We start from the raw sequence: 15,135 nt of genomic DNA on the forward strand, positions 1-15,135 counted from the left end.
ATTTTAAATCACATAAAATGACATCCTATATATGAATCTTATTCTCCGGACCATTCCGGAACTCTTCGTGATGTCCGGGATCTCATCCGGGACTCCGAACAAATATTTGAACTCCATTCCATATTCAAGTTCTACCATTTCAACATCCAACTTTAAGTGTGTCACCCTACGGTTCGCGAACTATGCGGACATGGTTGAGTACTCACTCCGGCCAATAACCAATAGCAGGATCTGGAGATCCATAATGGCTCCCACATATTCAACGATGACTTTAGTGATCGAATGAACCATTCACATACGATACCAATTCCCTTTGTCACGCTATATTTTACTTGTCCGAGGTTTGATCTTCGGTATCACTCTATACCTTGTTCAACCTCGTCTCCTGACAAGTACTCTTTACTCCTACCGTGGTATGTGGTCTCTTATGAACTTATTCATATGCTTGCAAGACATTAGACGACATTCCACCGAGAGGGCGCAGAGTATATCTATCCGTCATCGGGATGGACAAATCCCACTGTTGATCCATATGCCTCAACTCATACTTTCCGGATACTTAATCCCACCTTTATAACCACCCATTTACGCAGTGGCGTTTGGTGTAATCAAAGTACCTTTCCGGTATAAGTGATTTACATGATCTCATGGTCATAAGGACTAGGTAACTATGTATCGAAAGCTTATAGCAAATAACTTAATGACGAGATCTTATGCTACGCTTAATTGGGTGTGTCCATTACATCATTCATACAATGATATAACCTTGTTATTAATAACATCCAATGTTCATGATTATGAAACTAATCATCCATTAATCAACAAGCTAGTTAAGAGGCATACTAGGGACTCTTTGTTTGTCTACATATCACACATGTACTAATGTTTCGGTTAATACAATTATAGCATGACATATAAACATTTATCATAAACATAAAGATATAAATAATAACCACTTTATTATTGCCTCTAGGGCATATCTCCTTCAAATAGTTGATCAAAGTTTTGGTGTTTATTATAGCATTGCCTTTTTATTCTAACACTGCTAGCATTGGGATCATTACAAGGAAGAGTAATGACAATACCATATGATCAACTTGAAATTCAATTGAGAATTGTAGAAGTGTAGATGTGGCATGTTTTCTTCCTTATCTACAAGGTGTACTACTCTCGACTAATTTCCATCTTCACATCATCCATTATACAGATTGTTTGGTGGCTCACTATGATATGATTTATGAGCTCGAAAGAGAATCAACCAGAATTTCATGTTATTTAAATGAGGTGAAGACATTAATGCCATTTTTTATTGATGTGTTTGTTATTGTGAAAATGCCACTCGTAAAAATCATCATAAGAGAAATGGTTGATGGATTGATTGCCTTGGTCACATGCACATGAAAACCAAAAATATATAACACTTTGTGTTGGATAAGGCCACAAGTATTCTAAAACTTACCATGATTTTCCTACGAATTATCGAACCTCCCATGAAAATAAATAATTAAATTTCAGATTGAAACAAACATTAACCTTCCGATTTATTTCAAACTAGCCACATATATGGTCATATGGAAGCCAAGGACATTTATATTTCTGTCCAAAACATGGAATTTAGTCGGTGGAATTCTTTGCTTCACCCTATGTTATGCTCTATTCTATTCATGGATCAAGAGTCGATTTGCTATTCCAGTATTCTAGTCGGTAAACAGAAAATGCACTAGCGATTGATTGGCCACACACAAGTCTGATGGCTCCCTATTCGGGCTACTAGTGAGATACTGGAGGAAGGTCCCAACCTTAGATGATGGAGAAGTTATAGCTTGATCTTTGACCCAAAATAATGGAACGGGATTTTAACCTAATGGTTGCCGGTTCAGTCTTACTATACCCAAAACAAAACAAAAAAAACACTCTTGTACTCGTACAGATGCATAATACCTTCAAAATGTACTCTTTAGCCTTGAAATCGCCCCTTTCTCATCAATATCTCGACTTCGCTGGTTGTTTTAGGTAAGCATAAAGGAGATCATACTAGTTCGGTCATGGATAGGCCAACCTTCTCCTAATTCATTGGAAGTGGACAACCTATAAAAAGGTTCATAACAAACACTTAGACAATCACCTGATGAATGTCGCCAATCCACTTTCAATTAACCGGCAATGATGGTTCTTCTTCTATTCGAAATGTCTTAAAGTGTACCATTTAGAAAAGGTAAGGTTACAAGGCACTCCGATGAGGAGAATTGTAAAAAATATATTTTAGATTAATTAGTAGGAGAAGCCCCTTATTAAATAACTCAGCTCGAAGGTCCAAAGTAAGATGCTTAACCCATGCCACCCTTTAAACCTTAGTGTCACGTTATCCCTTGGAATGGAGAAACCTAGAGGAAGAACAACCTGCTAAGACTAGTGAAGTGGTTCCGGTGTTACCCGATCCATTTGGTTGGCATGCTCGTTCAAACGAGGAGATTAAATATTCATAGTTTCAAATGGGTTCTACCTCTAGGTTTCTTTGCTCCACTTTCACTCTTCCAGAAGTGATTCGAAGAACAATTATACAATTCCACATGATACATAATTGGTTCGGGGACAACCCATGTAAAAACACGTGTGTCGAGCTTGGAGACCAGGGCACTCGGGTGAGATGGGTTGATTTATTCCATAGTAGGTTTCCGAGTTCATCAGGTGTGCTCATGCGTGAAATGCTTTGAACAAGAAGCTAGTTAGAAAAAGTGGCACACAACTATGCGATTCTAACAATTGTTGGTTTTGTACCTCACATCTCTTGGATTTCTACATAGGATCTAAGTAAACAAGCGGTGACGACAAATTTCATTACTGTTATGCGGACCATTAGGCCATGAGGCTTTCCCATGGCTAGATGCACTCGTTTTGATTTTGTGATTACAATTTCTAAAAATGTTTGAGACGTTAGTCCGCTGAGAACTTGCACTTTCAACATGATTTATGGATCAAGCATTTCTCCTAGCTCTCTGATCATGCACTTTGTAGTTGTACCTCCAGGCGTACCCGATACTCGAAAACTAAGTCAAGCGGAGCGTGAAAGTGCTTCGAAAGGCATCGACTCCCAATGGTGAAATTCTTTCGCCTACCTTTGTCGGGCCATGTTCTGTGAGTCTGCCCAACGGCCTCATAGATATCGTGTCACATCCGATTCTCAATGCAGTAAAAGGGCCGGGACAAAGTTCCCTGCTTCCTCCATCTAAACATTGCTTAAGTTTCCAATCCAGTTGTACTCCGTGGGGCTAAAAGAAGAAGTTGAGATGGTAGTGCTAACACAATTATCGAGTTGTCATAAATTGTGATTTCAATATATGAATGTAAGGCATATGATCAATGATTCAAGGTAGTTGAACTGATGAGACAAATAGGTTACCATCATTAACCACTTTTTTATTTTTCATGCTTGATAAATTTCTACTAAGAACACATCATGGTTTACCAGATCACTAAACGCTATAGAGGACACGAGTTCCTCATGCACTAAGCTGTACGAGCTGAGCAAATGCTACTAGCCCTTGCTCGCACTCACACGCAAGTGTTTTGATATGTTAAAAGGACGATGCTACAGAGTGCCCTAGCACCAGATAGTCTTCCACGGTGCCCCCCTTGTCTGAACGCAACATTTACCAAAAAAGGAAAGTGGTCCCAGAGCCGAAAGCGACAGTTGCCAAAAACAGAATGTGACCATATTCGTCACACGCATCCATCTACTTGACATTGGTGATTTTTGCAGGAGCGTGAACCCCATCAGTATACGGACAAAAATCCCTGCCTCTATCCTCGTTTTTCTCATCCACCGTTCAGAAAAGTATTGGCATGAAAAAAATTGTGCTAGTATAGCTACACAAAGTTACATCTCGGAAAAATTCTAGTATTTGTGATTCAAATTGAGGATGTAAAAAATAGTAGCGGCGGATGTAGAAAAAAGAAAAAAATACATCCAGATCTATGAAAACCTACTATTGTTCTTGGGAAACCTTGGTCCATTCAGCATTTTAGATGTAGAAAAATAATAAAAATTACATCCAGATACATAAATTCCACCTAAATTTGAGAAAAAACACATGGAAACTTGCATCAATCTGGATGTAAAAAATGGTAGGAAGTACATCTAGTAACAGAAACTTCACCCAGTATTGGAGAAAAATGCTATACTTACATCCAATGTAAATATTACACAGAAATTGAGGAAAAGTAGATAAGTACAGCCGGATACAAAAATTACAGCCTGCTTATTACACCATCTGAATCCTCAAGAGAGCACACAACAAAGAACTAGATTGTTCAGGTGCGGCAACAAGCGGCACTGGGCTGGAGCGGAGAGCAAAATAGAGCAGATGCTACATGCTGGTGCCTGGACCAGAGCAAAACAGAGCATCAAACGAATGCAGAGCACATATGCCTTGGGTCGGATACGAGCAACTGCTGCTACTAATACTGGACCAACACCACACTGACCAAACAATTGGATGTAAAATCAAAGGCGCGTCTAGCAAACACGCTGGGGAAAACCAAGCGAGACCGAATCTCTTACCAGCAAGGCGTTGCCTCGAAGCTACCAGTGCGGCCACCCAGGTCGGGCGACTCGATGGGCGAGGACGGGCTGCAAAAACTCATTGCAGGACTCCTCTGATGCCGGCCGTCCGCCTCACCGGCCTCAAATCGCGGGGCGCCGCCGCCGAAGAACCCCTCTCATCACATCCACCCTCCTTGGATGCATCGATCCCCCAGTCCGTGCCGTAGAGAGTCCGCCTCCACTGTTACCACCAACCAGGACAATCTCTGAGGGCCTTCCCGCTGGCACGCTCGCCGCCGACGAGGAGAATCGCAGGAGGAGATCGGGGGAGGGGAGAAACTAGATGCGGAGGAGACAGGAAAGGGGAATGGGGAGATGACGAACCAAACCAAAAAGTCGTGAATTATGGGGGAGCTTTCCGCTGTCGTTCTTTTGGACGGTAGCGCCGCTTGGTCCAGTCCGCTTGATCGTGATCGGACGCGCGAGAAAGGTGGGCACCGTGTAAGACTAGATGGTGCCATGGCATGAATTAGATTATACGATGTTAAAAATGTGTGCTCCTTATTGAAACTGGATCAGTTTTACACTGTACAGCAAAGTAGAATGGGCCTACATTGTAGGATAGCAATGGAAGAAACTTATGTCCCGAGTTCTCCTAATCTTAGCATACATTGGTTACCAAGGAGGTTACATACGAATATAAAGACCATCACCACAACACAAACTATATTACAATAATTCGAGCCCTTATTATGGGTGGTAGGCATACGCATGCTCTTTATAAGACCGACAATAGATTCTTTCATGGTGACCTGTAAAAGAATAATATGCTACCAACTTACATTTTTCTTTATTTATGCACAGCAGATTTGTTTTATCCAATTGTTTCTTTTGGTACAATAGAGGCATCTGTTTTTCATCGGCACATCTAAAGCTGGGTCGCAAAATTGGGCCTAACGTCTAGGCCTCTTGATACTGAGAATACCAACACAAAAGGCTCACCTTATAAATTGTCAAAAGGCAAATCATGGAAAGTTTTATTCCTCCATCTAGTCTAGTTCATAGCAAACGACTGCACATGCTATTAGTAACACACCCACATGAAACTCTTCGTTTATTGTAGGCAACTCAGTGGCACACACACTATACACATTGAGCAACGCTTTACCAAATGAAGCATCGCAATATTGGATACTCCATCCATTTCAAACTATATCACCTATAAGCTCTCTGTCCCAAGTCAAAATCTTTTACATTTAATAAATATATTCATAATAGATAAAAAAATAAACATCAATATCATTAGATTTATCAAAAATTCCACCTTGTGTATTTAAAACAATATATATGCCAAGACACACATGCATAATTAGGTGGATCCAAGGTGTCTTAAAATTATGGATTGCCTCTATCACCCACATCACCAGTGTGGTCATTGCGAAAAAAATCTTTACATCTCGCTCATTGCACTGGTGACTAACATTCACCATTGCAGAAATGAATGCAAAATGAACGACCAACGCTTATCTAGTGCCGTAAGATATCTTTCTCTATCTTCTAGAACCAAATATATCAATTTCCTTGGTGTATGTCACAAGTGCATTGTTTTCGACACAAACACCTTTCACTCGGTGTAAAAGCCTCATAATGATGGGTAGTGATTGGCACTCGGCAACCCAAGAGGACCGGGATAAGGTGAATGGCGATGCATGTTTTGATATTTCTCATAACACGGCTTGTACTAGATCGTTGGTAGGAAGAGTAATGGTGGTACCACCGTATCAGCTTGGGATTTTGTTGAGCGTTGCGGCAATGTAGGGGAGATAGAAATGATTGCTTCGTATGAAAATTTACCTCTTTTGGATGATTGCGTGCTTTTGTAATATGTTTTTAAAGACCAATCATAAAGACAATGTAGTTGCACATAAGTTGGCATAAAAAATTGAAACCATTGGCACATTTTATAGTGATAATGAAGATTTGGTGAACATGAGCACAGTGATCCTGTTTCTGCAAAAAATCGATCATATTTATGAGTTTTTAAAAAAAACTTTTAGAAAAATCCAGATGTAGGAAATGTTTCATCACATAAACGTGCGGAATATCAAATTCAAATACTTTGTATTCTGAGCTACACAAAAAAATGACGAAAGTGTAGATCCGAGTATGTACATTTTGAAATCTCCAAAAATATCAGATTTTGTCATTTTTGTCTAGCTCATACTAAAAAAGAAGTACGGATTGAGATTTTGCATGATTGGATTGTAGGATATACCATTGACAAGGTCCACAATTATTTTCAGATTTGTTCGAGACTTGTAAGTATATTTTTAAATATTTTCAGTATGAAAAGAGCACTGCATCTTGGAGCCAAAAGCATTTTCCTAGTGGTAGTAGTGTATATATAGAAAGATGTGTTGTGGTGTCCCCATATTTGTTTGTACTGTTGTGGTGTCCCTCAAATCAAAATCTGGCCAGCCATTGGCAAGAAGAAAATTTGGCTCGACAGGGCAATTTGGTAAGTTGAAATCGGGCTCGAACCAAATATCTGCCCTTGTCACTCTCTCCGGGCATAATTCCTGAATCCCGAATCCCGAACCCGAAATTCCCGATCCCGAACCCGTATACCCCGAACCCGAAAAACCCGAGCATTAATTCGGGAACGTATTTCGATTTCCCGAAATTAGTTCAGGAAATTCGGGTTTGTACTGTGGTATCCCGAATATCCCGAGTATCCCGAAAGAAATAGAGCCCAGCCCATCAAAACTCAGCCCAGCCCAAGAACGTGAAAGGGAAACCCTAGACTACCAGACTACCAGACTCACGCGAGACAGCCAGACTCACGCCCCCAGTCCCCTTCACAAGCCGCCACAGCCACACGCGACGCGCCGTCGCGCCCCCAGTCCCGCCGGCCGTCGCAGCGCCGGTCGTCACTCCCCTCCCCGTCGAGGCGGCGACACCTTCCCTTCCCCTCCCCGTCCCCGTAGCCACCTCACCTCCCCGTCGTCCCCGCCGGCTCACGGCTCTTCATCTCGTCGGCGGCTCACGGTTCGACGCCTCGACGCACACGAGCGGGACCCCTCCGGCCTCCGCTCTGGCCCTGCATCGTCGTCAAGTCCGGCGCGTCGGTCGTCCGCAGTGTTGCACGACGTGGGTGTCGTCAAGTCCGGCACGTCCGTCGGCCGGCGCGTCGATTGAGCGTATCAGCGTAAGTCCATTTCCTTTTCTGATGGTCAGATGTAATGGACCTGCAACCTGCCTATAACTCTATATGATCCATATAAGCTGCAAAAGTCCTCTTTAATTTGCAATCTGTCTATTCTACATGAGCATTAGAAAATCTTCATGTGTAACCTGTAGTCCTGTACCGTATGAGCATTAGGAATTCTTCATGTGTAGCCTACTAACCTGTACCGTATGAGCATTAAAAAGTCTATATGATCCTTTTAAATTTGCAATCTGCCAATCCCTATTTTAATTTGCAACCTGCAGCCCTGTACCATATGTGTTGTAAATATATGAATCACTGGTTCAGAGCTTTATGTTTGACAGTTAAAACACATTTTAGGTAGCAACCTGCCAATCCCTATTTTAATTTGCAACCTGTAGCCCTGCAAATCTATTGTGTTATACATATATAAAATCTGTCTTAATTATACTATATGATTTGCAAATCTTTTGACACAAGTTATTCTCTACTTCTTTCATAGATGACCGAAGCTGAGAATCAAATGGATATGGAGGAACCTGAGAATCAAATTGTGTCAATGGAGTTCTGCTCAGGTTCATCACATGAGGAGTTTGGTTCGGGTTCACAGCCATCACATGTGGAGTTCGGCTCTGGTTCACAGCCATCACAAACTTCGCATGCACAGACAACAGCAACAATACCTGAAGATCCAATTGATGTTGACAAGGAGCCTGTGAAAGAGCAGGGAAGGAGGGCGATGGCAGACCGGTCAGAGTGGTGGGGGCACTTCATCAAGATCAAAGACAACAATGATGTGGTGATTGCTGCTAAGTGCAAGTACTGCTCACGGCAAGTGAAGGCTGAAACAGATAGACATGGTACATCTGGAATGAAGAGGCATTTCAATGTTTGCAAGAGGAATCCTCACAAGTTCAACAAAGATCCAACACAAGGGACCATCCAAGCAACTTATGGAGGTGCAGTTGGGACTTGGAAGTTCGATCCAGATGCTATTAGGATAGCTTTTACTGAGATGATCATTGCAGATGAGTTGCCATTTGCTTTTGGTGAGAAGGCAGGCTTTAGAAAATTTATGTCCATAGCTTGCCCACGTTTCACTGTCCCATCTAGAAGAACAACCACTAGAGACGTTGTCAAGATGTTTTTCAAAGAGAAGGCGAGGCTGAAGAAATTCTTCAAGGATTCTTGTCAAAGAGTTTGTCTAACAACAGATTGTTGGACATCTCAGCAGCTAGATGGTTACATGACTGTGACAGCAAGTTTTATTGATGAAAGCTGCTAATGTGTATGAGAAAGTGTTCACAAGGTTAGGTGAAGAGGACTTGACCTACAAGTTTGACCTGTCCGAGGAGAATGATGGTTATGGTTGCCCAGAAGAAGCAGATTGGGAGAATGCAAAGAAGATGGAGGAGTTCCTAGGCCACTTCTACGATCTAACTACCCGTGTATCTGCTACACTTCATGTCACTTCAAACACATTCTTCCATGAGATTGCAGAAGTTCATTTGTTGATTAAAGCTTGGTTAGAAAGTGAAGATGCTTTGCAAGTTGCTACGGGGCAAAGAATGAAAGATAAATTTGACAAGTATTGGGGACTTTGGCACATTAACGATAAGAACAAGGAGAGCATGAATGAGAAGGGCAAGGGAAAGGGAAAAGGAAAGGAGAAGGAGAAGGAGAACATAAACTTGATGATTTTTGTTGCATCTATTGTTGATCCAAGATACAAACTATCTCCATACACACATGCAGTAATTGAAGAAATATTTGGACAAGAAAGAGGACTGCTAGTTTGGGCAGCAGTTACCACATGTGTGAACGCTCTGTTTGAAGAGTATACAAAGTTGTATGCTCCTGCTGAAGTAACAGCTGAAGTGGAAGATTCAACCACATCAAAGGGAGGACGCCAAGGCATGCTAAAAGATGTCATTGCAAAGAAGTTGAAGATGAACAATGGTGCAAGTAGCAACTCCAAGTCCGAGCTTGACAAATATCTAGCTGAAGATACTGAAGATGTGGAGATGAAGTTGGACATTCTTGCTTGGTGGAAGATCAATGAAAGCAGGTTTCCAGTGTTAGCTCACTTGGCACGTGATGCGCTTGCTATTCCAATCTCGAGTGTTGCATCAGAGTCTGCCTTCAGCACAAGTGGACGGATTTTAGATGACTTCCGTACCTCCCTTACTCCTTTTATGCTGGAAGCTCTAGTTTGTGGACAAGATTGGCTTAGAAGGACTACTCCAATTGATATCCAGGAGAGTATGGAGGAGCTAGCTGTGATTGAAAAAGGTATGATCTTTGATCATGTTTATGTTTGTGTAACTGCCTTGTGCTTCATTATCACTAACTCTCTATTTTTACATTGTTCGCTGCATGTCAACAGAGCTTATTGAAGAATTTGGTGGCCTGCACATTAGCAAAGGAAAAGCTGATAAAAAGAGGGCATGCATTAGCAAACCTGTTGAAAGCATGTCCATTTCCAAACCTGGAACATGATCTTTGTATGTAAGCATCTTCACTTACTAGCATGTTTTTATCGGTGTACATTTCGAGTCTTGTATTAGTGCCAGTTACCTACTATCCTCAAAAAAATATTATGTATCTATTCCTTGTCATATGAAATCGAAACAGCAGATCTGACCCAAAAGTATTCAATGGACTATGTACTGGTAGCTTACCTTGCAATTGTTATTTCCAGTGGACTATATAGTATATACTACTAGCTGACCCAAAAGTATTCAATGGACTATATACTGCTAGCTAACCCAAAAATAAGTTTTATCTGTTTGCCCAAATACAACCAGACACACTAATAATATAGCATTTTGTCCCCTTTTAGGTTCAAGCCGTGGAGGTGGACTTGCTGCTCACTAAGGACTGGAGGTGGACGTGGCTTTGATGCTCACTTGCTGCAATTTGTTTGGTTGGTTTGAAGTTGGGTGCTGGCTTGCTGGTTCTTGGTGCATTGGTGGTGTACTGTTGCTCACTGTTTGAGTGTCTGTTTCAAACTTAAAATTTCTGTCATGTGCATGTGGTGAACTTGTAATGCTGCTTTGTTTCCTGGACTACGTACTATTGTGCTACTGCAGTACTGCTACTTGTTTGTTGTTTCTTATGCCCTTATGCTATATCTCTTGTTGATATGTTGAATTGCTGTCAAAATATCATCAAAATAGGGCCGAAGTGCTGTCAAAATTTTGTCTGAAACAATGCTGAAACGCTACTGTTTTTTTGGTTTACTGTATAAATCCCGAACCCGAATTGTCGGGTACCCGAATTGCCGGGATTGACATTTGTAGGTGCAATTTCGGGTGTCATTTCCCAGCTCCCGAAATATTTTTTTTCCCGAATTTCCCGTCCCGAATTTTCGGAATTTCCCGAACGCCCGGAGTGACTTGTCACAACAAGGTTAAACTCACTTTTCGACCTCCTGTCCCAAATTGCATGCTGCTAGGTGTACACATACCACATTTGTTTCCTCACTTGGCCCAAGCTACCGTGTCGTGCAAGGCAACGTGCCCGTGACGCACACCGTAGAATCTACGAGAGGCAGCAGCTACTGTAGCTAGAGACCCGGTCAAAAAGCGCGCGTGCGTGGGCCCATGAGACCACCCCACCCCGCGCCGTGTGTCATCACGTACTGGCCGTGCCCGCACCCTCTCGGCCCTTCCAGAACCCCCTCGACGCTCGATCCAACGGCCAGAATCACCGCTCGAGAACCTTCCACACACAGCCCGCTCGATCCGACGGCCAGGATCACCCGCTCGAGAACATTCCAGAGCCGGCCTCCCCTCCGCCATAAAACCCCTCCCGTCACCTCGCCCCTCCCCACAGTTGGCACCACCTGAATTCGAAATCGCAGAGCACGCAAATCGCACAAGCGTTTCCATCCTTCAGAGCGAAGCAGACCGGCGGCGAGCGAGTCCGGCGAGAGGAGATGGGGAAGGGCGAGGGTCCGGCCATCGGGATCGACCTCGGGACGACCTACTCCTGCGTCGGCGTGTGGCAGCACGACCGCGTCGAGATCATCGCCAACGACCAGGGCAACCGCACCACGCCCTCCTACGTCGCCTTCACCGACACCGAGAGGCTCATCGGAGATGCAGCCAAGAACCAGGTCGCCATGAACCCAACCAACACCGTCTTCGGTACGTACGGGCCTCACCTCTCCCTCCCTCCTCTCCTTCGACTCTCGATGTGTTATGCTTATGATCTGTTAGACTTGTACCTGTTGATTGGCCCTCGCGAAGGAGGGCACCATCGTTCCTCCTAGTTGTTTCGGTGTAGAGATGCGCCTCCTCGGGTTTCCGTTTCATCTGTTCCTGTACTTGTAGACGGGTACTTTGCTCTGTTTTTGCTATGTGCACAACGTGGTTAGGTTTGATTAGATCTAGTCTACTATGAAAGTCGAGTACTGCTTTTATCGAATGTTTATCTAGTCCCCTATTTATAAGATTTACTGTCTATTGTTTGCTCTGATATGCCTGGCTATTCTCTGTTCACGCAGTTAAATAACTAATTTGTTCAGTACGTACTGATTTCTTCTGCTGTTAGAACGTACTGATTTCTTCTGCTGTTAGCCGTTCTGTTCATAGTCATTGTGTAGTGCTAGTGTTCACTTGGATTCAATTATGTTTTGAATTCAACCTGAGTTTTGCTGTACTAGTAGATTATCAAATCACATCCATTACAAAAGGTGCCTATTTCTGTTAGTATGAATTGGGCTTGCTATTTCTGTATATTTTCTCTTGCTTCCCTTCTGTAATCCGAAATACTAGTTGCGATGAATGTACCTTCCTACTGATGAAGAAACTGTTACTTCAAATTCGATTGCATGCTCAGGTTTGTACTTACTGCAGTTACTGTAAGCATCTGCTTGGTTTCAACAGATCAACTCATGTTCCTTGCTCTGTTTTTCTCGGTGCAGATGCCAAGCGGCTGATCGGTCGGAGGGTCTCTGACCCGTCGGTGCAGAGCGACATGAAGCTGTGGCCCTTCAAGGTGGTCGCTGGCCCGGCCGAGAAGCCCATGATCGTCGTCAAGCACAAGGGCGAGGAGAAGCAGTTCGCCGCGGAGGAGATCTCCTCCATGGTGCTCACCAAGATGAGGGAGATCGCCGAGGCCTTCCTGGGCAACACCATCAAGAACGCGGTGGTCACCGTGCCGGCCTACTTCAACGACTCGCAGCGGCAGGCCACCAAGGACGCCGGGGCCATCGCGGGCCTCAACGTGCTGCGCATCATCAACGAGCCCACCGCCGCTGCCATCGCCTACGGGCTCGACAAGAAGGCCAGCAGCACCGGCGAGAAGAACGTGCTCATCTTCGACCTGGGCGGCGGCACCTTCGATGTGTCGCTCCTGACCATCGAGGAGGGCATCTTCGAGGTCAAGGCCACCGCCGGTGACACCCACCTGGGCGGCGAGGACTTTGACAACCGCATGGTCAACCACTTCGTCCAGGAGTTCAAGCGCAAGCACAAGAAGGACATGACCGGCAACCCGCGCGCCCTTCGCCGGCTCAGGACGGCCTGCGAGCGCGCCAAGCGCACGCTGTCGTCGACGGCGCAGACCACCATCGAGATCGACTCGCTGTTCGAGGGCATCGACTTCTACACCACCATCACCCGGGCTCGCTTCGAGGAGCTCAACATGGACCTCTTCCGCAAGTGCATGGAGCCGGTGGAGAAGTGCCTCCGCGACGCCAAGATGGACAAGAGCACCGTGCACGACGTGGTGCTGGTCGGCGGCTCCACCCGCATCCCCAAGGTGCAGCAGCTGCTCCAGGACTTCTTCAACGGCAAGGAGCTGTGCAAGAGCATCAACCCCGACGAGGCCGTGGCGTACGGCGCCGCCGTCCAGGCCGCCATCCTGAGCGGCGAGGGCAACGAGAAGGTGCAGGACCTGCTGCTGCTGGACGTGACGCCGCTGTCCCTGGGCCTGGAGACGGCCGGCGGCGTCATGACGACGCTCATCCCGAGGAACACCACCATCCCCACCAAGAAGGAGCAGGTCTTCTCCACCTACTCGGACAACCAGCCGGGCGTGCTGATCCAGGTGTACGAGGGCGAGCGCGCGAGGACCAAGGACAACAACCTGCTGGGCAAGTTCGAGCTCTCCGGCATCCCTCCGGCGCCCCGCGGCGTGCCCCAGATCACCGTCTGCTTCGACATCGACGCCAACGGCATCCTCAACGTCTCGGCGGAGGACAAGACGACGGGCCAGAAGAACAAGATCACCATCAGCAACGACAAGGGGCGTCTGAGCAAGGAGGAGATCGAGAAGATGGTGCAGGAGGCGGAGAAGTACCGGGCGGAGGACGAGGAGCACAAGAAGAAGGTGGACGCCAAGAACGCGCTGGAGAACTACGCCTACAACATGCGCAGCACCATCAAGGACGAGAAGATCGCCACCAAGCTCGGGCCCGACGACAAGAAGACCGTGGATGACGCCGTGGAGGAGGCCATTCGCTGGCTGGACGGCAACCAGCTCGCGGAGGCAGAGGAGTTCGAGGACAAGATGAAGGAGGTGGAGGGCATCTGCAATCCCATCATCGCCAGGATGTACCAGGCCGGCGACGGGACGGACATTCCCGGCATGACTCGCATGGAGGAGGATGTGCCCACCGGCGGCAGCGGCGCTGGCCCCAAGATCGAGGAGGTGGACTAAGCTGTTCCATGGTCTTTTCTCCTGTCTGCGCTATGTGATGATGGATGGTTCTGTCTTTGGTGTCTGTCGTGTCGTCTAGTTTCTGTCTTTGATCAGTGGTAGTAGTAGCTGATGAACAAGTTATGGATGGGAAGGACATGGATGTTGGCTTAATGGTTTGGAACTTGAAAGTTTGTTGAATATGGTGCTTCCCTAAATTTGTTGTGGGCTGTTCTATTTTTGTGCATTGTGTTTCATTTACAAAATTTACTCCTTTCTTACCTTCAATATTTGGGTAGACAAAACACAAGGAAATTGTGGAGTACAACCAGAATATTGTTTTCCTGGAACGAAGGAGTTGTACTGTTCTTTCAAGTGTTTTACTGAAATAGAAGAACTCGCTGGTCTTGCTGAATTTTGTTACTCTACCGAATATTTCCTGGTTATCTGCAACGAAGGAGTTTTACTGTTCTTTCAAGTGTTTTACTGAAATAGAAGAACTTATTCCTTTCTTACCAATATTTGGGTAGATACTGCAAGAATACTTGTTGAATCTACCAATGTAGTCATGTAGATGAATGCCGTGGACACAAAACACAAGAAGAAAATTGTGGTGAACAACCTTTTTTACTGAAAAGGATGGAGCTTACTGGTTTTCTTTGAAGTGTTTTACTAAAGAAAAAAGAACTTTGCTGTTTATGCTGAATTTTGATACTGTGTTGGTTTGCAGCTACTG

General features: G+C 44.9%; 2 protein-coding genes and 1 long non-coding RNA gene across 3 annotated transcripts; 2 read left to right on the forward strand and 1 right to left on the reverse strand.

Moving 5' to 3' along the window:
• Positions 1–4,142: 4,142 nt before the first annotated feature.
• On the reverse strand, positions 4,143–5,071 carry LOC127321818 (uncharacterized). The gene is made up of 2 exons (XR_007864353.2): positions 4,562–5,071; positions 4,143–4,381 (listed from the first exon to the last, which is right to left on the reverse strand). It is a non-coding gene; the product is annotated as an uncharacterized lncRNA (long non-coding RNA).
• Positions 5,072–7,369: 2,298 nt separating this feature from the next.
• LOC127321814 (zinc finger BED domain-containing protein DAYSLEEPER) lies at positions 7,370–10,904 on the forward strand. The gene is given in 5 exon segments (XM_051350790.2): positions 7,370–7,751; positions 8,254–9,034; positions 9,036–10,043; positions 10,138–10,259; positions 10,594–10,904. Coding segments are annotated over 3 exon segments (1,902 nt in total). The 5' UTR covers positions 7,370–7,751; the 3' UTR covers positions 10,251–10,259; positions 10,594–10,904.
• Positions 10,905–11,577: 673 nt separating this feature from the next.
• LOC127321805 (heat shock 70 kDa protein 4) lies at positions 11,578–14,617 on the forward strand. The gene is made up of 2 exons (XM_051350782.2): positions 11,578–11,902; positions 12,682–14,617. The coding sequence occupies exons 1-2, from the start codon at positions 11,692–11,694 to the stop codon at positions 14,418–14,420; spliced, it is 1,950 nt and encodes a 649-aa protein (XP_051206742.1). The 5' UTR covers positions 11,578–11,691; the 3' UTR covers positions 14,421–14,617.
• The last annotated feature ends 518 nt before the right edge of the window (positions 14,618–15,135 follow it).

Source organism: Lolium perenne, chromosome 1, assembly GCF_019359855.2.
Source record: "Lolium perenne isolate Kyuss_39 chromosome 1, Kyuss_2.0, whole genome shotgun sequence".
Classification (NCBI taxonomy): Eukaryota; Viridiplantae; Streptophyta; class Magnoliopsida; order Poales; family Poaceae; genus Lolium; species Lolium perenne.